This window comes from Sphaeramia orbicularis, chromosome 7 (assembly GCF_902148855.1).
Source record: "Sphaeramia orbicularis chromosome 7, fSphaOr1.1, whole genome shotgun sequence".
NCBI lineage: Eukaryota > Metazoa > Chordata > Actinopteri > Kurtiformes > Apogonidae > Sphaeramia > Sphaeramia orbicularis.
In genome coordinates this window covers 526,369-549,910 of record NC_043963.1, presented here as the reverse complement: position 1 = coordinate 549,910, position 23,542 = coordinate 526,369, and the positions used below count along the sequence as shown (strand labels likewise).

The following is a 23,542-nucleotide window of genomic DNA, read 5'->3' as shown; positions in this document are numbered from 1 at the left end:
GGACTAGAGAACAGACAGAGGGACTAGAGAACAGAGGGACTAGAGAACAGACAGAGGGACTAGAGAACAGAGGGACTAGAGAACAGAGGGGCTAGAGAACAGACAGAGGGACTAGAGAACAGTCAGAGGGACTAGAGAACAGACAGAGGGACTAGAGAACAGAGGGGCTAGAGAACAGACAGAGGGACTAGAGAACAGTCAGAGGGGCTAGAGAACAGAGGGACTAGAGAACAGTCAGAGGGACTAGAGAACAAAGTGGTCTTGCCATCCCAGCAGCCGTCCTCAGTCCTGATGGACACCTGCAGAAGTCAGTGGAGGATAAGAGATGCTGGACCAGGACCCCGTCCAGACGAAACAAAGGAAGACCACAGACGAGTGAAAAGGAAAGAACCACAGAAGAGCCAGCGTTAATTTAATTTAACAGAAGGATTTAATAGAAAACAGCATCAAAAAGCAGGAAAAACAAGGAACAGCACAGACCAGCTGATCTGGGACCAGCTGATCTGATCCGGGACTGCCTGATCTGGGACTGGCTAATCTGGGACCAGCTGATCTGATCTAGGACCGGCTAATCTGGGACTGGTCCAGCTGATCTGGGACCGGTCTCCTCTGCATGTCCATGGTCCAGCTGATCTGGGACCGGTCTCCTCTGCATGTCCATGGTCCAGCTGATCTGGGACCAGCTGATCTGGGTCCAGCTGATCTGGGTCCAGCTGATCTGGGTCCAGCTGATCTGGGACCGGTCTCCTCTGCATGTCCATGGTCCAGCTGATCTGGGTCCAGCTGATCTGGGACCGGTCTCCCCTACATGTCTATGGTCCCGCTGATCTGGGTCCAGCTGATCCTTTCCAGGACCTGTGTGTAAACATCGTCTGCTGTGTCCACAGGTCTTTTCCGTCTGTCCTTCTGTGTCCTCTGGACGTCTGTCAGTGTGGTTCTGTTTCACAGATGGTTCTAAAGGAGCAGACTGGACTGGACCGGATCTGTGTTCAAACTGAAACTGGAATCATGACAATGAACTCAAAGTACTGTGATTTAAAGTGGACTTCCTGTGCTCTGTCTGATGCAGGACGAAGACCAGGACGAAGATCAAGAGAAAACGTCACCTTTTGGGAAAAAAGTCTAAATATTTCATGAACAAAGTTGTAATTTTTGGAGAAGAAATTTGTAAGATTTGATCGTCAAAATATAATCGCTTCATTTTTTTCCTCCATGTCAGTGTGTCCCACAGCTCCTGGTCCTCTCCCCATGTCCTGGTCCTCCTGCTGGTCCTGCCCCCATGTCCTGGTCCTCCTGCTGGTCCTGCCCCCATGTCCTGGTCCTCCTGCTGGTCCTGCCCCCATGTCCTGGTCCTCCTGCTGGTCCTGTCCTTTAAAGTCTTTTACTAAATCAAACAGATTCAGTCCAACATTAACAGTGAAAACAAACCCTTATTTGAACAGAAGGAACTCTGTGCTCGTTTTCCTGTTTTATGTTCCACCACGGACAGAAAGTGACAGCAGGGCCACAGCCCCGCCTCCACCTTCAGGACAGAACTCCTATTGGACGACAGTCGTATCAGGAAACAACAACAGCCCCATGGCCTCAGTCAACACACAACACAAACTGTCAATCATCCTGTAAGACCGCCCATCCACACACGGACCACAGGAGATGGAGACAAAGTCCAACCAGAGAACCCAGAAAGAACCCACAGAGTCCAAGTCCAACCAGAGAACCCAGAACCCACAGAGTCCAAGTCCAACCAGAGAACCCAGAACCCACAGAGTCCAAGTCCAAGCAGAGAACCCAGAACCCACAGACAGAACATGATTTCCACGACACACAAGTTAAAAAAAACAAAATAAACCAGAGGAGGGTGGGTTTGTAGTTTTTGGTATCCAGGGCCCTGGGGGTCCTTTAGACCTTACTCCTGAACAGGGGCTTGGCTCCAGGCCCACAGTACTCGTTGTAAATCAGCTTGAACAGGAACAGGTGGAACAGCGTGATGAGCGAGGCCACGCTGAACCAGAACAGGAAGGGCAGACCCGGGTACCGGTTGGCCATGTGCTCCTCGTGGGCCAGGATGGCCTTGAGGTGCAGCGTGTGGCGCAGGTCCTGCAGGTGGCGCAGGTCGGTGGAGATGTAGAGCAGCGGCGTGATGGGCCGGGTCACCATGACAGGGAAGGTGTGACCTTTGACCTCGGAGGTCAGCTCCACAGGCTCGTTGAGGCAGCCGGCCTCGCAGGCATACAGCTTCACCGGCTTCTCCTGAGGCTTCACCGACACATGCAAGAAAGGCTTCCCCTCCACGTCCAGCAGCACCGCCAGGTTCATGAGGTCCTGAGGAAAAAACAAACACACACCTGTTTAGAGTAAAGGGAAAAACAACACCTGTTTAGAGTAAAGGGAAAAACAACACCTGTTTAGAGTAAAGGGAAAAACAACACCTGTTTAGAGTAAAGGGAAAAACAACACCTGTTTAGAGTAAAGGGAAAAACAACACCTGTTTAGAGTAAAGGGAAAAACATACCTGTTTAGAGTAAAGGGAAAAAAAACACCCGTTTAGAGTAAAGGGGAAAAAACACCCGTTTAGAGTAAAGGGAAAAACAACACCTGTTTAGAGTAAAGGGAAAAACAACACCTGTTTAGAGTAAAGGGAAAAACACACCTGTTTAGAGTAAAAGGAAAAAAAAACCCGTTTAGAGTAAAGGGGAAAAAACACCCGTTTAGAGTAAAGGGGAAAAAACACCCGTTTAGAGTAAAGGGGAAAAAACACCCGTTTAGAGTAAAGGGGAAAAAACACCCGTTTAGAGTAAAGGGGAAAAAAACACCCGTTTAGAGTAAAGGGAAAAAAACACCCGTTTAGAGTAAAGGGGAAAACACACCTGTTTAGAGTAAAGGGGAAAACACACCTGTTTAGAGTAAAGGGAAAAAACACCTGTTTAGAGTAAAGGGGAAAAAACACATCAAACATACAAATGTGCATTACAGATGGAACCTTATGGACACTGTATGGATCTAATGTTCTATCACCAAATGTTCCAACTGTGTTCAAACTGAAATTCTGTTTTCCAGACATTCCAGTTTCAGATCCTGTTCAAATGTTCCGATTCTATTAGTTCACAACTAACATCAGAACAGGATTTGAGTTCAATCCAAACAAAGGAACCAACATTATTGAATAAAAGAGTGTTAAAGAATAACAAATAAAAGAAAAACAAAAATGAACCTCCACAATATCTGCATTTGAATAAATACCTAAAAATATCCATACAGTACTTTTTAATATCGATACAGTATTATGAAATGAAATATTGCAATATGTTGCAGAAACAATATTTTCATACAGCCCTAGTATTTGTGCAGATTTCTGGTGTAATTCCATTCTTCCAGGAAATAATTTTTAAAATGGAAACAAAACCAATAAAAAATTGCCTTTTTAACCATATTGTGATATATCGTATCATGACCATATTATTGTGATTTTTATCGAATCGTCAGATTCTTGCCAGTACACACCAAGGTTCTAATAGTTTTGGATTTTTCATTCAAGTTTAGTTTTATTTAGTTTTGATTTTTTTTTTTTTTTCTAATTCAATTCATTTTAATTTGTCTTTAGAGCAGGTTTGATAGTTTTTATTAGTTTTCATTTGTTTTTCTAAATGCTTAGGTTTTTTTGTGATTTTTAAAAGTAATTTTTAGGTGGTTTTTGGGCGATTTTTACCTCCGCCAGGAGGTATTGTGATCGCTTTGCTTTGTGTGTTTGTGTGCGTGCATGCGTGTTTGTTAGTAAGATAATTCAAAAAGTTATGGATGGATTTTCATGAAATTTTCAGGAAATGTTGATACTGGCACAAGGAAGAGATGATTAAATTTTGGTGGTGATGGGGGGGGGGGGGGGATCTGTCTTGGCGGAGGTCTGCGCTCTCCAAGTGCTTTTCTTGTTTTTGAATGTTTTAGGTGATTTTTAGGTATTTTTTTGTGTTTTCTGGGTAATTTTTGGGTGACAGTTTGGGTAATAATTTTGGATTTTTCACTATAGTTTTATTTAGTTTTGACTTTTTTTTCTCTAATTCAGTTCGTTTTAATTAGTTTTTAGAGCAGGTTTGCTAGTTTTTATTAGTTTTCTTTTTTTTCAAAATGCTTGTTTTAGTATTAATTTTAGTTTTGTCTTGTCTTTTATCATCTTCGCCGTCGTATTCAAACAAAATCCAGACAGAAGTGACGGACTGTGAAGTGTCGTATGGTGCCGCTAGCTAAAATTGATAGAGCGAAATAAATTGCTTTTGTATCAATCAGACATTGACAAAAACAAAGGGAATTTTATCCATAATTTTTATACGTTTTAGTTTTGTAAGCACACAATACAGTTTCAGTTATCATTTTTTTCTTTTTAATTATAGTTTTTACTTATTTCAGTTAATGAAAATGTTTTTTCTGTTCTAGTTTTGGTCATTTCGTTAGTTTTCATTAATGATAATAACCTTGTACACAGCCCTACTCATCCCATCGGTCTCCTGTGCAGCTGTATTCAGATGTTGCTGTGCTCTTTCATAATAAAACCCGGTTCTGTTCTGTACCTGGTTGTAGTGGATCCCTCGGAGCGCGTAGCTGTTGTGCAGGACGTCCGGGTCGGCCTGGAACTGCAGGTGGTTCTCGGTGAACTGCAGGCCTCCGAAGCTCAGCACCATCCCCTGCATGGCGCCGTGGGCTCCGGCCGCCACCAGCGCCTTACAGCCTCTCTTCTGCAGCGTCAGCGTCCACAGCGTGACCAGCTGCAGGATCTGGGCGGCGCTGCTGACCCGCTCGGGCCACAGGTTCTCGGCATGCATGGTGGCGTGGCCGCTGAAGCAGTGGTCGGCGTAGTTGAGGCTGGACTCCAGACGGGCGCGCTCCTCGCCGCTCAGCCTGCGGTCCAGCAGCGGCGCCGTGAACGAGGACAGGATGTAGTAGAGGGTGGTGTTGACGGTGCGACTGGACGGCGTGTGCGAGTCAGTGATCTTCCGCATCTCCACACCTGCGTCAAAACAAGAGGACAAGGACATTAAAGATGTTAAAATCCAATAATAAGCTTGGAGCGACAGTCGTCTGACAGGAAACCAGAAGCCGCCCCCCCCCCCAACTCAAACCTTTAACAGACTGTAGAACATCCAATCAGTGACCGGGGGGTGTGGCTACTCACAGGTGTTTTCACACACAAATACATGACAGACTGGATCAGAGGCAGAGCTCATCTTTAGGTCCAATCCCAGTTCACCCCGTGGCCCCGCCCCCTCCATTCTGCGCATTCATGTGAAGGGGTAGGGGTGTCCCGATTCTCAGCGAGTGAAAGGGGAGGGACTAAGAGGGGGGGCTGTTTCCGGGACCACCCTCCAAACACAGGGGTCCGAGAAACTTCCCATAATTCAGTTCCACTCATGGGTCAGATGGAGGTAAACACAGCAGAACAGAGCAGCAGTGAGCACACAAACACACACATGGACAGATTTAATGAAACACAAACTACTGAAGCATGTGATCGACTGTTTAATGTCGTTTCAATGTGTTCTAGGTTGCATTTCTGCAGTTTGTGATTGATAGATGTAAAAAGATGAACAAAGCCCATGGAACAGAGACGGTTGCAGCTGTCCAATATTTGTTCAGACTATATATATATATATATATATATATATATACACACACACACACACACTGTACTTTCCGGACTATAAGCCGCTACTTTTTTCTTGTTTTGAACCCTGTGGCTTATATAGTGATGCAGCTTAACTATAGATTTATACGGGCTAACATCCTCCTGAGGGCGCTGTAGCAGGAAGTGCAAAAGTGAGACAGACAGGAGGAAGAGGTGATGAAGAAAAGTTTGAATCTGAACTGTGAACAATCATTTTGCACAAACCCTCATTATGGAAAACACACAAAGAAATGCAGATTTGGCATCTTTTAAGTTAAAAGCAATCAATGAGTCTGTACAGAAGGGAATAGAGCTGCAGCACCAAAGTGCCATTGAGCAACAACAAAGGAGAGACGTAGAAGGAGTGTGACGGAGCCTTTGAGGATGTTCACCTGAAGAACACTGGAGAAGACGACTGCAGTGGTTTAATGAGCAGAAGAAGAAGAAGACACAGATCAGTGACTGTTCTGGGTTTATGAACCAGCCTGTTCCTGACGTTTGACTGACGTTACAGACACTGTTTGGAAAAAAGCAGTGAAGGGATGGAAATAAATATTTAAATAATCTGTCTGTTTACCATCTGTCTGTGGAAATATCTCATGTCACAACGTGGACACCTGCGGCTTAAAGTCAGGTGAGACTTATAGCTCGGAAAGTACAGTGTGTGTGTGTATATATATATATATATATATATATATATATATATATATATATATATATATATATATATATATATATATGTGGGTGTGTGTACACACACTCAGCAGCAGCGAATTCTCAAAAAAAAACAAAAAAAAACCAAAAAACATAACAGTATAACAGAGGCACAGATGCCGGTTGGACGTTTGAAACATGTAAAGGTTCACTTTTGGTTTTCAGTTTGTTGCATCTTTGTCCACAGGTTCCTTTGAACACTGGTGGTCTGTGAACACCGACCACATCTACAGGAAGAGTCAGAGCAAGCTCCATTTCCTGCACAGGCTGGCATCATTTCACATCTGCACTGAGGTACTACAGATGTTTGACAACTCTGCAGTGGATAGTGTTGTGTTTTATGCTGTGACCTGCTGGGGGGGGTAGTGGCAGCCAGAGGAACATCCAGCACCTGAATAAGACCATCAAGAAGGCAGGCTCTGTGGTGGGCCTGAAGCTGGACTCTGTAGAAGAGGGGACAGAGCAGAACCCTGTCCAGACTGAAGCTGGACTCTGTAGAAGAGGGGACAGAGCAGAACCCTGTCCAGACTGAAGCTGGACTCTGTAGAAGAGGGGACAGAGCAGAACCCTGTCCAGACTGAAGCTGGACTCTGTAGAAGAGGGGACAGAGCAGAACCCTGTCCAGACTGAAGCTGGACTCTGTAGAAGAGGGGGACAGAGCAGAACCCTGTCCAGACTGAAGCTGGACTCTGTAGAAGAGGGGACAGAGCAGAACCCTGTCCAGACTGAAGCTGGACTCTGTAGAAGAGGGGACAGAGCAGAACCCTGTCCAGACTGAAGCTGGACTCTGTAGAAGAGGGGACAGAGCAGAACCCTGTCTAGACTGAGGACACTCATGCAGAATATCAACCACCCACTGAGCTGTCCTAATGCAGCAGAGGAGCACCTTCAGCCACAGACTGAGCTCACTGAGCTGCTCCAGCACAAGGTATGTGAAGTCATTTATCCCTCGTGCAATAAGACTGTATGACTCTTTAAGTGGAAAGAGAGGTGGGAGGAGACAGGAGGAGGAGCAGCTGGGTGGGGGGTGTATAGGAGAGAGGAGCTCAGGAACACTTCTGTCCTCAGGTGGGTTTCTACGATTTTATGCTTTTATGTTTTATGTGATAGGCAGAAAACATCTCAACAACACTCAACACATTTACTGAGTGTTGATGTGGTCTGGCTGTGTTTGTGGAGTGGTGACCACATTTTGTATTCTGAAATTCCCCTAGGGGATTCATAAAGTCTATCTATCTATCTATCTATTAAAGCAAAAAGGGTTTTCTTTTCTAACTCCACTTGGTCGAATCCAATGAACCTGCTCCTCTCCTTCACTGGGCCTCTGCTGGTTCTTATGTTGCATTCCAGTCCACCTGTAACTCCTGTTTTTCCATCCTTCTACTGGTGTTTTTCCATCCTTCTACTGGTGTTTTTCCATTCTTCTACTGGTGTTTTTCCATCCTTCTACTGGTGTTTTTCCATTCTTCTACTGGTGTTTTTCCATCCTTCTACTGGTTTTTTTTCCATTCTTCTACTGGTGTTTTTCCATCCTTCTACTGGTGTTTTTCCATCCTTCTACTGGTGTAAATGCACTGGAATGTTCAGTCAAACCTGGGACTTCCACCTTTGAACTTGTACTAGATCCATGTTCTCCCAGTTCTGAGTTCTGACATCATGTAGCAGTAGTGCCCCCCCATGGATGTGGTGTTTATGCAGACGGTTTATTAAAACAAGGTATTGATCTGATATTATTTATCTGTAAATGTTCTGTATAATCAGCAGCTGTTCTAGTGTTAGCTAGTTTTCAGTCCAATGAGTGACAGAATAAATTAAAACCAAATCTGAATCCAAGTCTACAGAGAACATCAAAGGTAGAACAGCTTCTCTTTCCTTCTGCTCTGTTTTTCCTCCTCTGTTTCCCTCAAATTAGCAAAAAACAAACACCTCTGGGATAGAAATGACTATAAATGAACATAACGTACAGTCCACCATGCTGGTTTGTTTACATCTAACTCCCATAATTCCTTGCGCTCAAACAGTTTGGCCTGACTTGCCTGGAACGTTACAAACTGGTGAGTCATGGTTTGAAGTCGTGATTTACGAGCTCAAAAAACGGCCTTGAACGCAGCATTACTCTGAGGTCACGTTCACTGCCCCTCAGGGAATACAGTGAGGCGTTCACAAACACTCAGTAAATTACAGTGTTTACCATAAACGAACATTGAACATTCAAAAATACAAAGAACAATATAATATATTACATAGTAGTATAAATGTCCCACAGGTATTTACAGAGCACCCCCCCCCCATGAATTATTTTTCTAGTTTTGTTTGTTTTTGTTTCACCCCTGTAAATACACAGATATATTGCAGGTTATTAAGAGCTATAGATCGATAATCGCAGTATTGCCAACTAGGGCTGTGTATTGGCCAGAATCTGGTGATACAATACAAATCACTACTACTACTCACAATACGATATATCACGATACTGTTAAAAAGGCAATTTTTTTGATTTTTTTTTTTTTTTTTTTATGATTATTTCCTGGATGAATTGAATTACAGCCGAAATCTGCACAAATACTAAACACATTTTTCTTTGATCACAACAGGATCTAATGTTCTATCACAAAATGTTCCTGTGTTCAAACTGAAATTCTGTTTTACAGACATTCCAGTTTCAGATCCTGTTCAAATGTTCAGATTCTATTAGTTCAGAATGAACATCAGAACAGGATTTTTGTGCAATTCCAACAACAGAACTACCATCTGCCTTTCAGACAGTAAAAAGTGCTTTTAGGATAACTCAAAAAAACATTATTTAATAAAACAGTGTTAAATAATAATAAATTAGATATAAACAATAAAGAAAAACAATAATGAACCTCCACAATATCTGCATTTGAATAAATATCTAAAAATATTGATACAGTATCATGAGATGAAATATTGCAATATATTGCAGAAGTGGTATTTTCTAACAGCCCTATGGCCTCCACCAGTGTGTACCTGAAATGAACAGGTCCATCCAGGCCTGCTGGTGGTCCATGACCACATCGTCCACGCTCAGCCTCAGTAACTCGGCCATCTCCCTCTTGGCTCCGTCTCGGAGGACAGCGAACGTCTCCTCCAGTTTGGACGAGTCGACGGCTTCGGAGGTCCACACCACAGACAGGATGCTGTCCGAATGCTCGGACTTGGCGGCCACCTGGATCTTGCCGTTGATCTTCCTGGTCACCACCACCACCAGAACCACGCGGTTGTTCTCCACCGACACTCTGCCCGACGACAACACCACGTCTCTGTCCTCCAGCTTCTCCACGTTGGCAGTGAAGCGACTGCCGAAGGACGGACCGTCGAAGGACACGTCCACGGACACGGCTCTGTCCGACGGGTTGTTGACGTGGATTCTCTGCAGGTAGACGTTGGGTCGACTCCTGTGGGCGATGTACTCCTCTCTGATGGTGACGCAGTCCCGACTCGACTGCAGAGCGGCCGAGGACGCGCAGCGCACCGACAGGACCGAGCCTTTCCGGAACCACAGCAGGGTGGCCTGGGCCTCGCTCCGCTTCCCCTCCAGGTGGACACCCACTCTGGGAGAATATTCGGTCTGGTGGACCGGAGCGGAGCCCGGCTGAGAAGACGACGCCACCCACAGTCTGTTAGCGTCGATGTCAAGGAGGATGTGGCCGTTACCTGCACAGGTGGACGCAACGAAAGCACGAACACCACATGACTGTTAACGTTTGGGTCGGATCCAACCAAAGAGAACAACAGTGTCATACATGAAAGTTCCACCGGTCATTTCTCAAATAGGCTCATTTTTACCTTAAGAACTCTATTGGATTAATTCTTCAACAGTACATGAATATTCAAAGGTTCTGTCCAATCACATTATTAGTCCAATATTCTCTGGTATTATCTGTATTTATCACTGCAGTTTTAACATGTTCGATAAAAGTTTAGGATCATATTTGGACTGTTTTAGTTCCAGTCAGTCTGTTATTCTGATACTGAACAAAGGTCCAAACCTGTCCCCCCTGTCCCAGTTCCCACCTGTCCCTCTGTCCAAACAGATTTGTGTTCTTCCAAACTGATCATTTCCTCATTTTGATCCCAGTTGTAGTTTTTCCATCAGCTTCAGTCCTGTGTTTTATTTCAGATCCATTTCTGATGAGAACAGCATGTTTTATACATTTGAATAAAGTCAATAAAATGAGGTTCATTTTCAGTCCCTGTGTCAACACTCTTTAATTCAATAATGTTGGTTCCTTTGTTGGGATTGAACTCCAATCCTGTTCTGATGTTAGTTGTGAACTAATAGAATCTGAACATTTGAACAGGATCTGAAACTGGAATGTCTGTGAAACAGAATTTCAGTTTGAACACAGTTTGAACATTTGGTGATAGAACATTAGATCCTGTTGGGATCAAATACAAATATGTTTAGTATTTGTGCAGATTTCTGCTATAATTCAATTCTTCCAGGAAACAATCTTTTAAAAACAGAAACAAAACCAATAAAAAATTGCCTTTTTAACTTTTTGTATCATGTTATACCGTATCATGATCCTAGTATTGTGATTTGTATCATATCACCAGATTCTTGCCAATACACAGCCCTACTCTACAGGTCTGTAAAGTTCATATTTTTTATTACACAGATTGTATTTCTCCAGTTCATCTGTGCTTGTACTTTGGCCCCAGTCAAATGTCTGTGCTTTTATAGCAGTAGGGCAGTGTGGACCTTAGACACAGGTGGTGGTTTACCTGAGACAAAAGGCGTGTCCAGTTGTTCCTGAGGTGTGCTGTAAATGCCCTCTCCTCTTTCTACTATAGACTTCCACCTGTGGATCTCCCCCAGGAGGCACTGGCCCGCCGCCCCCCCCGGGCATGGCCGAGCCGCTGAACAGGTGCCACCTCCGCTCGGCTCCCAGGTACCAGTAGAAGATGAGGAAGAGCAGCAGCCCGACGAGCAGCCTCCGAGCCCAGCTGCTGGACAACAGCCCCGGCAGCCCCTTCAGCCTCTGCTGCAGCCACATGACCAGGAAGTGACCAAGGAAGGAAGCCCGGATCTGAGTCACATATGCACTTCAGTCCACCTTAAACACATCAGATACTTCAGTCCGCCTTAAACACTATGTATCTGCTGGAAACTTCAGTCCACCTTAAACACCATGTATCTGCTGGACACTTCAGTCCACCTTAAACACCATGTATCTGCTGGACATTTCAGTCCACCTTAAACACCATGTATAACCTGGGACCAGAGCGGACAAACAGGCTCCGCTGCTCCTCTGGCTGTTAGCTTAGCTTAGCTGGTTAGCGCAGTGAAGGAGGGAAAAACCGCCCGAAAAGCGTCACCGTGTCCCGCATGGTGTTCACCGTCCTCCCCTCAGACAGAAACCCGAACCGCCGGACCACCGTGCCTCAGTCCAGTTTCATTTGTTTGTGTACCTTCAGCTCACAGAAGGGAGTTTGTTTCCAAAAGAACTCTGCACCCATCAGCTGACACTTCCGGTTTGTCGTAACTAACGTAAAATAAAACGGCGCAGTAACGACCAGAAGTGTCGCAAAGCACAGTAACTTCATGTAGCTTCACGTAAAATTAACCTTTTAAGCGCTGGAGTTCTTTTTATTTATTTATTTAATTTAGATATCGAGAGTTCCAAAAGCTAGCTGGCAAATTAGGCTACTGTTATTATATATATATATATATATATATATATATATATATATATATATATATATATATATATATATTTTTTTTTTTTTTTTTTTTTTTTTTTTTTTTGTATTATTACAAGAATTCTTATTCTCCCCCTCTGTCTTTCTCACTTTCATTCACACCCACATGTACTGGACAATGTCAAAGACAGCTTTTTACTAAATAATATCTTCATTCTGGGTCAGTTTTACAGACACAAATGTAAACATTTGAAGATGAAACCCATTTTTTCCAGTTTCCATCATGAGTTTCTGCTCTAGATGAAAACTCTGTCACATGCAGAGTAAACCTGCACTGAAGCTTCGATCAGCTATTGAAGAATAGAATTTGTACAACAAGCCCTAGCCCCCCACCTCATTTTATTTATTTATTTGTTTGTTTGTTTGTATGTTCATTTATTTTCAAAAATTGCAGTCTTCATGGTTGTTGACATCTATATATGTACTCTTATTTGCACCTGTGCCTTTGTATGTTTGTTAATATGAATGCCAAGTTGTTTATATATTTGTATATTGTCAATTGAAAAAGAAAAAAAAACTTTAATTCACACCCCCTCTTCCCCTTTTCCCTATTGCCCCTAACCAAACTATATTGCTGAGTTGCTCTTTACATTTATGATCTTTTTCATTTTCTTTTCTTTCTTTTTCTTTTTTTTTTTTTAATTTATCATTGTTTTCTTTTATTTAGGAAAATTCGGGTGGGTCCAGCCTCTTCAGCTGATCTGGGTCCGATTGTCTGGAGACGGCCAGACCCCCATGGCCCAGACCTCTGAACCCACCCCCACCCCCTCAGCTGATCTTTTTTATTTTGTCACTATCCTGCTTTTTTTTATTCTATTTTTTATGGGCTTGGAGTTTGGAGGCTCCTCCTCTTTTGTGGGCGGAGCTATTTAAAAAAATCCAAAGGTTCCTCCTTCAATTGCAAAAGTATATTTCTCTAAACTGAGAGTTCTAGTAGGAAGGGGGAGGTGTCCTTGTCACGGGCTGTGAGTATGGAGGCTCCTCCACCTTGGTGGGCGGAGCTATTGAGCAAGAAGTAATTAAAATGTCCGTCCTTCAGCAAAGACTTATTTCCCACTATTTGCGTTTCAACACTTTGTAGACGGTCCCTACGCGGTGCTGCTGCAGAACGCACCTGGTCTGGGCTGTACCCAGATGTGGCTCCTGTGGGCTGACAGGGTGGACTAGTGTTTTGCTGCAGAACCAAAATCACAACATGGGAACATCTGGGCTTTGTGCTTCTGTCGTTTGTTCGCTATTAACGGTCAAAGTCCGAACCTGCCAAACTAACGCCGAATTTATATTCGAGCAGAAGTCCGATCAAACTGGAGCCAACAGCAGAAGAACAGTCCAGTCTGAACAGCTGGGTTTACTGGGACTACACAACAGCTGTGTGCTGGTCCCACTGGTCCCACTGGTCCCACTGTCAGCTGCTGCACACTGTGGACGTGCACACACTCATGTCCTCATGTCCAGCTGCGGGGGGGGGGGGGGGTACAGAGGCGGACCCTCTGGGTACTCCACAACAACCATTCTGAACGGGTTAGAAACATCTACAGAAGATCAGAAAGAATTCCAACAGGTTTATGGAGCAGCAACAGTCAGAGTAAAGAGAGGGAGTGGGTGAGAGAGAGAGAGAGAGAGTGAGAGTGAGGTGAGAGAGAGAGGGGAGAGAGAGAGAGAGTGAGGAGAGAGAGTGAGGGGTGGGGGGGGCGGTGCTGCCACGGGGACACAGAAGTTGACTTTTCCAGGTGGAATGTTCTGGAACAGTGCTGCTGGTTTCCATTCAGACTGTGGGAGGATCTGAGTCCACACATAAACCCAAACTCTAACATGAACCTGGGGACAGGCCTAGCAGTTCCAGGGTACTTTATCTGGACACTTTTTCTCCTGACGAACTGTGAAGAACAGCGAATCCCAGAAGGTGAGTGACAAATGCAGCTGCACACACTAAGGACCCGGACCCGGACCCGGTCTGCAGTCCGGACCCCGGACCGGGACTGTCCGGACCGCAGACCAGAGGTGTGCGGTAACAGTGGAGCAGAGGACGGACAGTCTGAGCGAAAACTGGAGCCCCGAGCATGGAGGAGAGCTGAGGAAAGCCCTGGACCGGGTTAGTTAGTTTACCGGGTTAGTTAGTTTACCGGGTTAGTTTAGCGGGTTAGTTAGTTTAGCGGGTTAGTTTAACGGGTTAGTTAGTTTAGCGGGTTAGTTTAGCGGGTTAGTTTAACGGGTTAGTTAGTTTACCGGGTTAGTTTAGCGGGTTAGTTTAGCGGGTTAGTTAGTTTAGCGGGTTAGTTAGTTTAACGGGTTAGTTAGTTTAACGGGTTAGTTAGTTTAGCGGGTTAGTTTAGCGGGTTAGTTAGTTTAACGGGTTAGTTAGTTTAGCGGGTTAGTTTACCGGGTTAGTTAGTTTAGCGGGTTAGTTTAGCGGGTTAGTTTAGCGGGTTAGTTTAGCGGGTTAGTTAGTTTAGCGGGTTAGTTTACCGGGTTAGTTTAGCGGGTTAGTTTAGCGGGTTAGTTTACCGGGTTAGTTTAGCGGGTTAGTTAGTTTAGCGGGTTAGTTTACCGGGTTAGTTTAGCGGGTTAGCTTAAAGCTGATATTCCGTTCATATAAACACCGTTAGCGGCTGTAAACAGATGCTGTTTATTTATGCTGAGGGGGTTCACATCTTTAGCTGTGGTTTACACATAGATATGCAGCCTATTAAAAGTTGAACTCCCGTTAACATGCAGACCTAAGTTTACTTTTTAACGGAAACAGCGGAGGGTTCCGCCGCTGACGTGGACGGGGCTGCTCAGGCGCGAGGACCGCAGTACCGGGCTGTCAGCGCCGCTAACCGGGGAGCTAAACAGTTAGCTAAAAAAGTTAGCTTAATGGTGTTCCGTGATTTGAATTCTGTCATATTTTTTATATGGATAACTTGGCCTCATCTGTTTCAGATATCATTAATATAATTTTGTTATCTGGTAAATGTCATATCCACTGTGTGAAATGGAGAAATAACAAACACTCCTTGTCTGGATTTTCAAGCGAATTTAAAATGTCTTTCTTATCCCTTAGAAAATTAGAAAAAAACAAAACTGCAATAAAATAAGCCAGAACGTTGCTCGTTACTTATTATTTTAATTGAAAAAGTCTTCTCTGTTGCATCTCTGCTCCTATACATTAATTTAAAATGCCTAATGATCTGCACTGGATTGTATTTGAATGTATTTCTGCTCTTGCCTACATATCCCCATGATTTCTGTATTTTATTTTATTTATGTTCATTTGTATTACTGTATTATTATCCTCGTTGAGAGTGTATTTTTTCCACAAGTTCAATAAAAATAAAAAAAAAACCCAGTTAAACAGTTAGCCCCTGCCTCATGAACTTATTGAACTGCAAATATCAGACATTATAAAATAGTCTACTTACTACTGCTGCAGCAGGTGTGGACGTTTATCAATAACATGTTTAATCACTGCAGTGAAGTGAAGACACAAGACCTTTGTTTCAGATACATTTTCATTTGTTTCAGGGGATTTTTCCACAAGGGAAATCAGAGAAAATGAGCAGAACAAAAGTAAAATAATATTACCCCATAGAGCAGCAAGACTGTTGTATTGAAACCTGGACAGATGGAGTATTTTACGGTAGCTGAATGAACAGATGAGCATAAATGTGGTTTAAGTGAACTAAAGTCATAGCATTGAATATTCTAGAGCAGAACATTGTAGAAGCGTGTTTGGATAATACACTATCAGGCCAAAAAGTCCCCACATGGATCATAGTAATAGTTTTATTTATTGATTAATAAGGTGTCTGTCTGTCTGTCTGTCTGTCCATTTCATATTTACTGCAGTCATTAATGTGTTTGAGCTGCTTCAACTGCTTTAACTGAAGCTGGAAGTAGCTTCTGATTTCTGAAACCACCCCCAGGTGATCCACTGGAAACCATCCCAAACAGTGTCTCTTCTACCAGTTACTTTAGTAAATGTATTGTCATCTCTCTGAATTCTCTTGTAATGTTGTATTTTCCAGAAAAACTTGTAGTTGTGACAGTTGCAACCACAGAGACAGATGGCTTCAGGCGTTTCTTGAGGTCGGCCAAACACTTCAACTACACTGTGAAGGTACGGAAGGTCTGCACTGACCTGGGTTCTACTGTTGTGTATATACACACACACACACACACATATATATATATATATATATATATATATACACACACACACACACACACACACCAGCCTCTGTCCATAACTTACACTTCTTATACCTGAACCTGTTAACTATCTCTATATAATGTACAGGTAAAGCAGCAGACACAGTGTTACTTGGATGAGTTTGTAACTGGTACTGGTGTGTTTGCAGGTTCTGGGCCGAGGCGAGAAGTGGAGGGGAGGTGACTACATGTCCACACCAGGTGGAGGTCAGAAGGTCCGACTCCTGAAGGAGGCCCTGGACCAGATGGAAACTGAGGACACAATCATCCTTTTTATCGACAGGTAGAGTGTGTTTAGTTTACAGTTGGTTCTTACTGTGATGGTGTGTGTGTGTGTGTGTGTGTGTGTGTGTGAGTCCAACCTGGACCTTGTATAGAGCAGACGTAGGTCCTGATGCTTTTACTGCGCTGTCTGCCCTCTTCTGCTCATCACATCCCTTTTACATTCATTCATTCATGTGCAGGCACAGGAAGGAAGACAGAACAAACAGACAGACCTTTGTACCTTCAGCTTCTTAAGTCTTTCAGCTTGTAAAATGTTAACACATTTTTTTTCCTAAATGCAGTGATTTTAATAAAATGTTGTAACCAAAGTATAATTACATCATCATACTTAGTACACTGGTGTACGTAATCTTTCAGGTAAATGTACTTTACTGAAGTATTTGAAGTATTTAACCTTTTCCTTGCTGTCCCTGTATTTTAACACAAGTATTTATTTTGTTGTCCCTTATTTATTTTAAAACACATTGGTTTCTTAAGCTTTAATGCATTTAAGAACTGAACGTCATTTTTATTTCTATTTACTATCGTATGTCTCCATAACAGTGGTGACTGCAGCCTACGACAGTCAGAAAACACTACACCAGGGGATGTATGGGAAATGTAGGAAAAGGGCTAAAACATGCAAATCAACGAGGCTTCTTCTGTAAATGACTCAAACGTATAAAGATTGAACGTTTTTTTGAACCTTAGTAAACACTACCACAGCCAACTTGACTCCAAATAAAGTCTGTTGGCATCTCATAAAGGCCAACCCTTCATTTGGGTTAAATCTGCCACTGGCTCCACACGCCGCTGACAAACATGTTCTATTTCCACAGTTACGATGTGGTTTTGGCCTCAGGGCCCAAAGAGCTGCTGAGGAAGTTCCATCAGGCCGGACACAAGGTGGTGTTCTCCTCAGAGAGTCTGATCTGGCCTGACCGACACCTGGAGGACAAACACCCCCACGTCAGAGAGGGAAACCGCTTCCTGGGCGCCGGGGGTACGTCCACCCACCTGTCACTCACACAGCAGGGCGGGGCCATGCATTCACAGCACTGAGGCCTGCGGTTATATCGTATCTGTAGACTCACTGATCAGTTGTTCCTGTCGACTTCAGTCGTGTTTTAATGATACACCGCATGCCTCCAGGGCTGTGTGTGACTGTTTATAGCAGAGAACCAGCAGGCGTTCAGTCGGCTGTAAACGATGCCAGTACTCATTAGGACTTTCAAACCTTAGATGGATGGAAGTGGATGAATATGTGGAGACCGTACAGTTCTAAAAGGTTTTGAAACATGTTTTCTGACATTGTGTTTGTTTTCTTTGGGTTTTTTTTTTTTTTTTTGACCTCAGGTTTTATGGGTTACCTGCCCAACATCAAAGACATGGTTTCTGATTGGACAGGAGAAGACCACGACAGTGACCAACTGTACTTCACCAAGATTTACATCAATCCAGAAAAAAGAGTAAGACACTAGACCACACCGTACCTTTGACTGGGATGCATTCAATGTCTGTTGTACGTTACATACGTGTTCCTATTAGGGATGTAACAATTACCAGTATAACGATAAACAGAGGTAAAATCACAGACGGTTAGTATTACTGTTTAAATTCTAATTCTCATGATAACTGTGTTTGATTACTGCACTTTTAGGGGAAAAAACCCTCTGTACAGATCTGCTTTTATGTCAAATATTTGAGTTGAGTTTGAATTTATTACAGTTTTAATTTTCTATACCTAATATTTGAACCAATATTCACTTTTAAAGTCTTTGAAAAGGTTCGTTAAACATCTGTGTGTTATTTATGCAATAAATTATATACATTTTTCAAATTGGATTTTATCTATTGTTTTGTTTTTTGTTTTCTGTCCTTTTGTGTTTTTATAGTAGGTTAAAGTGAAAAAATAACAGACAGATGAAGTTGTGCTGAAAAAACAGATCCAAACATGGGTATAGTAAACATTTGTTTCTATAGTATATAAAGGCCAAATCAAAAGGACTGAAAAACAGACAGAATAGACTCAGACCACTAAGGGTTAATATTGGAATGTTTCTGACACAGAAGGGACACTGGGACTATTATTATATTTGGTTTTTTATTGTTGATTTTTTTTGGGTTTTTTTTTTCAAAATACAGCTTGGTTAAATTATTTCAGTGTGTATCAGTACTTTTTGAACATTTTAAGCATAATTTCAACAATGCCGTGATAATAATGATAACTGTGATAATTTTGGTCACAATAACCGTGATATGAAATTTTCATATTGTTCCATCCCTAGTTCCTATGAACATGGAAAACAGAAACTAAGGCTCCGCACACACAGCAGGTCTGAATGCACTATTCAGATTTTTTGGTGAAATCTGATTTTTTTTGTGTGTTGGTTCATATTCCACATTAAATGCGACTTCTGATACATACATACAATACTACGATCATGATACAATATATCACGATATATCATGATACTCTTAAAAGGCAGTTTTTCTGTTGTTTCTTTTTTTTTTTTTTATGGTTATTTCCTTGAAGAATTTAATTACAGCAGAAGTCTGCATGAATATAAACACATTTTTATTTGATCCCAACTGGATCTAATGTTCTATCACAAAATGTTCCAACTGTGTTCAAACTGAAATTCTGTTTTCCAGACATTCCAGTTTCAGATCCTGTTCAAATGTTCAGATTCTATTAGTTCACAACTAACATCAGAACAGGATTTGAGTTCAATCCAAACAAAGGAACCAACATTCTGTCTCAGACAGAAAAAAGTGCTTTTAGGATGATTCAAATAAACATTATTTAATAAAACAGTGTTAAATAATAATGAATAAGATATAAACAATAAGAAAACCAAAAAACACAAATGAACCTCCACAATATCTGCATTTGAATAAATACCTAAAAATATCAATACAGCACTTTTTAATATCGATACAGTATCGTGAAATGAAATATTGTGATATATTACAGAAACAGTCTTTTCTAACATCCTGCTAATAACTATTGTAGTTTTATCATTTGACTCACGGGCAAATGGGAGTTTAGCCCCTTGAAGGAAACATTTGTTTTATTTCCATTTTCAGACCCAAAACTGACCGAAAATGATGAGGAGAGTGTTTGGTAAGACACTCAAACCCTCCCTTAAAAACACTCAGGTGTCCCTTAAAGACACTCAAACCGTCCCTTAAAGACACTCAAACCTTCCCTTAAAGACACTCAAACCTTCCCTTAAAGACACTCAAACCGTCCCTTAAAGACACTCAAACCGTCCCTTAAAGACACTCAAACCTTCCCTTAAAGACACTCAAACCGTCCCTTAAAGACACTCAAACCGTCCCTTAAAGACACTCAAACCGTCCCTTAAAGACACTCAAACCTTCCCTTAAAGACACTCAAACCGTCCCTTAAAGACACTCAAACCGTCCCTTAAAGACACTCAAACCTTCCCTTAAAGACACTCAAACCGTCCCTTAAAGACACTCAAACCGTCCCTTAAAGACACTCAAACCTTCCCTTAAAGACACTCAAACCTTCCCTTAAAGACACTCAAACCTTCCCTTAAAGACACTCAAACCGTCCCTTAAAGACACTCAAACCCTCCCTTAAAAACACTCAGGTGTCCCTTAAAGACACTCAAACCGTCCCTTAAAGACACTCAAACCGTCCCTTAAAGACACTCAAACCGTCCCTTAAAGACACTCAAACCTTCCCTTAAAGACACTCAAACCTTCCCTTAAAGACACTCAAACTGTCCCTTAAAGACACTCAAACCGTCCCTTATCTGTCCCTTAACTGTCCCTTATCATTTGCCCCACAGGTAAATGGGAGTTTAGCCCCTTAAAGGAAACATTTGTTTTATTTCCATTTTCAGACCCAAAAATGCTGAGTGGAGGGTTTGGAAAGCAGAGTTGTGACATTATGCCACAGATGTCAGTAGGTGTTTCCATCCAGCTGCTTTTATTTGCACTTTCAATGTGTGCATAAAAAAACTCCTTTGACCAAACATGGATTTGAGCTCCTGGAAGAGCCGCCTGGATCTGTTTGTTTGGGTTTTTCATTTTACCAAAGGAATGTGGCGTCTTTAATGCACCGGCTGTAGTTCCCTGTCACTAAGGCCTGTAAATAAAGGGTATACTTCAACGGAAACTTTAGGCCATTTTTGTCCACAGCAACACAACACTTAGCTTCTTCAAAGTACCTCATTCAACTGCACTGGAAAGAATCACCGTTAAGGTCTGAAGTTGAACACATGCTCCAAATACCACTGACACACATGCACCGATATGAAAAGGACTAATGATCACTGGACATCTGTGCTCAACTTTACCCATATTTACTAGGGCTGTAAGAAAATATCACTTCTGTAATATATTGCAATATTTCATTTCACAATACTGTATGGATATTTGTAGGTATTTATTCAAATGCAGATATTGTGGAGGTTCATTTGAGTTTTTCTTTTTTGTTTCTATTTTATTTCTTCTTATTTCACACTCTTTTATTAAATAATGTTGGTTCCTTTGTTTGGATTGAACTCCAATCCTGTTCTGATGTTAGTTGTGAACTAATAGAATCTGAACATTTGAACAGGATCTGAAACTGGAATGTCTGTGAAACAGAATTTCAGTTTGAACACAGTTTGAACATTTGCTGATAGAACATTAGATCCTGTTGGGATCAAATACAAATGTGTTTAGGATTTGTGCAGATTTATGATGGAATTCAATTCTTCAAGGAAATAATCCTTAAAAAAGAAACAGAAAAATTGCCTTTTTAACAGTATCATGATATATCGTGATATATTGTATCATGACCCTAGTATTGGGATTTGTATCGTATCTCCAGATTCCTGCCAATACACAGCCCTAGTTATTAGATAATATTCATATTTATTTTGATGAATGTTTTTCTTTTGCTGTTTGGATTTATTTTGTTTACAGTGGGTTTTTTGTTGAATACAAACTCAGACTGAACAACCTAGAATTAAAGGAATAAATGGACAAAATCAGAGACTAGAGGTGTAAACTTCGTGGTATTTATTGTTTGACATTTTAATCTTGTTGCATCTTTATCAACTTTTTTGTCTTTTATATTCTTATCTTTTACGTTGTTTTTGTGTTCTCGGTCCTGGTGTATCTTTTACATCAGTTTTATTTTGTTGAGTCTTTTATGAGATTTCATTTTTATTTATTTATTTATTTTTTAAGTCTTGCTTTTGTTATGTTTATCAAAACCATTGATAATTGTCAGTTTCTTCAACTTTCACTCGTGCATAATTCAGCCCTTAAATTACAAAGAAATAATGATTTGACATTTATCAAGATAATTATCAATATTGTATTGTATGTATTATAAATATATAATATATAATAAAACCTTGTCATTCCATGTTTCAGAAATCCATCAACATCACTGTGGACAGTAAATGCAGATTGTTTCAGAATCTTCATGGAGCCCTGGGTGAGTGTTGGACTTCTGTCTATATAATATATAAACACACACACAAGTGTTTGGAATGTTGGAATGAGGGTCTACATCACAGGTGTCAAACATGCGTCCCGGGGGCCAAAACCAGCCCGCCAAAACTTCCATTGCGGCCCTGCAGGATGAAAGTACAAAAATGAACCTGAACAGTCCAGGTCGAACAAATCCTGTTGGTTCAGGTTCCACATACAGACCAATGTGATCTACAGTCAAAAGAACAACACAAATAATGACAACTACAAATTTCCTGTGTGAAAAATTATGTGGAAAAAATTGAAGTGAAAAAATCACATTACACTGTGAAAATATTTACATTTACAAAACTATTTTCTCACAATAAAATGCAAATAAATACATAAATAAAACCACAGATGAACAACCTGAAATGTGCAGTTTGAACAATATTCTGCCTGTTCCTAAATGTTTGGTGCATTTATGGATCCACTGGGATCTGCAGTTGTGTTCAGAATAACAGATGGAATATTGGAGAAACTGTTCACATTTTAGTTCAAACTCCAACATTTGAACAATATTCTGCCTGTTCCTAAATGTTTATGGAACACTGTGTGGAAATGCACATGTAGAAATAAGAAGTCCAGGCAGAAGAGTGTTAAAATTGCACTAATTTTTTAAATGAAACATCAATTTTTTCAGGTTATTCACATATTTTTTGTAAAATGTAAATATTTTCATAATTTAATTGGGGTTTTTTTGTACTAAAACAAAAAGAAAAACTTGGATTTGTCATTATTTGTAGGTTATTCAGTCAGTATTTGACTGGTCTGGCCTGCTGCAGATCTAATTGGGCTGAATATGGAACTGAACTAAAATGAGTTTGACAGCTGTGATGTATGACATCAGACATTTCCTGTGTTTGAGCCGGTTCACATCTGCATGTTCTTTTCTACTGCTGTGTGTGTGTGTGTGTGTGTGTGTGTGTGTGTGTGTGTGTGTGTGTTCAGTGGCTGTTTGTGTTCTGACATGTTTCCAGTACTTCTGCAGTACTGCTCCAGCTCTAGTACCAGTCCTACCAAATACCTGGGGCCAACGTCTTACATTACTGTAGAGGGTCTGCACGTGACGTCAGTGCTAGTGGAAGTCACTGTGGCTCCGCCCACTGAGTGTCAGACAGAGGCAGATGAGTGACAGCTTTGGCTTGAATACTGTTAAAACTTTAGAACAATCTAAAAATGGGGCAGAGCTGTTGTGCCATTGATCGCACAAATAGGTTTAAAAGCACTGGGAGCTCTGGTTTTAGCGGAGACCTAAAGCCACAGACAGAAGAAGCAGATGGATCACTGACATTCAGAAACAGAACTGGAATCCAGACCAAACCTGTGTTTGTGTCAGCTAACGTTCATTTGTGCTGGGTTCTTGTTCTGTGTTCATCCCTTAAATTCCATCTGGTTTTGGCTAACGTTCCTTCTTAGTAAAGCTCTTCATGTTAGCATCTGTCATTTAGTTCTATGTTTCAGAACTGAATCGTTTGTGTCTTCAGT

At 41.7% G+C, this 23,542-nt stretch overlaps 2 protein-coding genes across 6 annotated transcripts in view; one reads left to right on the top strand and one right to left on the bottom strand.

Moving 5' to 3' along the window:
• Positions 1-1,284: 1,284 nt before the first annotated feature.
• kiaa2013 (KIAA2013 ortholog) lies at positions 1,285-11,885 on the bottom strand. Its single transcript, XM_030139477.1, is given in 5 exon segments — positions 1,285-2,322; positions 4,563-4,999; positions 9,359-10,045; positions 11,120-11,240; positions 11,242-11,885. Coding segments are annotated over 5 exon segments (1,818 nt in total). The 5' UTR covers positions 11,392-11,885; the 3' UTR covers positions 1,285-1,899.
• A 1,914-nt stretch (positions 11,886-13,799) lies between these two features.
• plod1a (procollagen-lysine, 2-oxoglutarate 5-dioxygenase 1a) overlaps positions 13,800-23,542 on the top strand; it is a 41,961-nt gene continuing 32,218 nt past the window's right edge. For 3 of the 5 annotated variants that reach the window (XM_030139851.1, XM_030139849.1, XM_030139848.1), the window contains exons 1-6: positions 13,801-14,000; positions 16,105-16,196; positions 16,438-16,571; positions 17,392-17,555; positions 17,909-18,021; positions 21,956-22,019. In XM_030139851.1, coding sequence (XP_029995711.1) covers positions 13,910-14,000; positions 16,105-16,196; positions 16,438-16,571; positions 17,392-17,555; positions 17,909-18,021; positions 21,956-22,019 — 658 coding nt within the window. In that variant the 5' untranslated portion in view covers positions 13,801-13,909. Of the gene's footprint in view, positions 14,001-16,104; positions 16,197-16,437; positions 16,572-17,391; positions 17,556-17,908; positions 18,022-21,955; positions 22,020-23,542 lie in introns of all 5 variants that reach the window. The other 2 variants (XM_030139852.1, XM_030139850.1) reach the window with 2 other exon arrangements.